Here is a 1,876-nt window from a genome sequence, read left to right on the forward strand (position 1 = left end):
CCGTTGGTGGCGCGGCCCCCGAGCGTCTTCGGGCGGGAAGCGCGTGGCCGTCTGTCGTCGCCGCTGAGGACCGGCCTCTTCGCGAACACGCACTGAGCGCGACGCTTCAAGGACGCAGCTTGTGCTGTTTGTTGCTAGTGATAAAACCCAGACTTTTAAGCAGAAACAAACTGGCAAACCCGCCCCCGCCTGGCTGACCTCCACGGCGCCCCGGGGCGCGCGGGGTTCGAACGTCACATTTTTGACACCGTGTAATGCAGTGAGTCCACCTTTGGGACGTCTGCGTGACCCGGTGAGCCAGCACTTCCCAAACGATGTCACAGAGTCTCGTGTGAACGGTCCAGTCAGCACAGGGCGGACCTGCGGGTTTCCAAGTAAGAGCAGAGAACGTTCCCCGATGAGCTTCCAGGCTCCACCTTGCAAAGTAACCGTGAAGAGACGACCGCTTTGTCAAGTTTGGGCAGAGAAAAGGGACAAAGGCCAGCGAGAGAACCCGCCACCGTGCCCGCCACCCTCGCTCCGTACGGCGCCAGGGCCGGTGTCCTGCAGCCAGCTGCCCGTCACACGCGACGGAGCCAGGCGGACGCACAGTGTCTCGCCATCCTTCCCCCTGAACGTTTTTGTTTTTGGAAAGTACGATTCATTTTTATGATAGTACAAACATTAACGTCATCAGTTTATTTTACCGAATGACTGTTTTTAAAAGACCCGGGGTAAGTGATGCAGCCGTGGTAACGTACGTTATCGTCACAAGCTCTCTGTGTCCTCAGACTGAGTGCGGGCCGCTGAGCAGGGTGAAGGCACAGTGGCCTTCAGGGGAGGGGGGACCTGCACAGCACACCCGTGGCGAAGCGGCCTCGCACACTTGAAGTGCAGTGGCCCAGCACGAGCCAAGGTCAAGGCCTGGGGTAAGCGGCCAGAGGAGGAGACAGCAGGGTCCCCGTGACGGAGTCGGGGTGCAGTGACGCGACCCTCTTTTAAGGAGGTAACCACCCCGTCCAGTACCCGCCAGACACAGGCGGGCCCCGGGCGGAGGCCGCGGTGTCCGTGCGCCTGGCCCAGGCGTCACGCACAGCGGCCACACAGAATGCCATGCGCGGGCTCACGCGAAGTCGGTGTGACTCTGTGTGTTTTTCTGCAGGCCCCGCAGACGACGGCGAAGAGGAGATGGAGGAGGACACGGTCACGAACGGGTCCTGAGCCGCCGCGGGGTGCGCGCCGCGCCCACGTGGACAAGCCCCGCTTTGCGAATGTGGGGCGATCGCTCCGTTGGTCTCAGCAGAGAGTTCGCGGCGGCATCGAAGTGCCCGCCGCCGCCGCTGCTGATTTTTGTGACGTACGTTTTGAAATCCGAATGCCAGTTTTCTACAAACGGCGAAATAAAGGGCGCTCACTGTGCCGCCAGCCTGCGTGTCGATGTGGGGTGCGTATTCGAGGTGCAGGGGCGGGGGGCCGCCATCGAGGTCGGCTCCCCGCTCCCCTGCGAACGTGCAGATCTTTACGTCCTTCGTGAAACTCGGGGTTCCCCATGCGCCACCGGCCGGCACCGCGCTCTGCTGCACACAGAACAACAGGTTTCGGCCCAGGCGGCCGGGTTTAGGGTGTCGCAGGAACCGGTATGTTTTGATGTGTTTCTTTAACGCTCTATACACACATCATGCAGATAACGGATTCACCGGTTTAAAGACTCGGGGTGCAGCGTCTGCCTGCCAGCTGCTGGGGTTCAGGCGCAGGGCCAGCCCATCCCGTGTCCAGGACGTGGTGGGGGGGGTCGCGGCCACCCGGTGGGCAGGCTGAGGCAGTTTTCCTCACAGCTCCCACCCTCGTGGCTGATTTAGGAGGCGAGCACCTCAGAAACCACCCCAAAACTCGGGCT

The 1,876-nt window shown here is 61.7% G+C and overlaps 1 protein-coding gene across 1 annotated transcript in view; it reads left to right on the top strand.

The window, feature by feature from the left end:
- Positions 1 to 1,404, top strand: part of SNRPA1 (small nuclear ribonucleoprotein polypeptide A') — a 6,416-nt gene extending 5,012 nt beyond the window's left edge. The window contains exon 9 of the mRNA XM_015585708.1: positions 1,142 to 1,404. Within this exon, the coding sequence (XP_015441194.1) occupies positions 1,142 to 1,200 (59 nt within the window). The 3' untranslated portion in view covers positions 1,201 to 1,404. The remainder of the gene's footprint in view (positions 1 to 1,141) is intronic.
- The last annotated feature ends 472 nt before the right edge of the window (positions 1,405 to 1,876 follow it).

The sequence above is a fragment of the Pteropus alecto genome, unplaced genomic scaffold (genome assembly GCF_000325575.1).
Source record: "Pteropus alecto unplaced genomic scaffold, ASM32557v1 scaffold102, whole genome shotgun sequence".
Classification (NCBI taxonomy): Eukaryota; Metazoa; Chordata; class Mammalia; order Chiroptera; family Pteropodidae; genus Pteropus; species Pteropus alecto.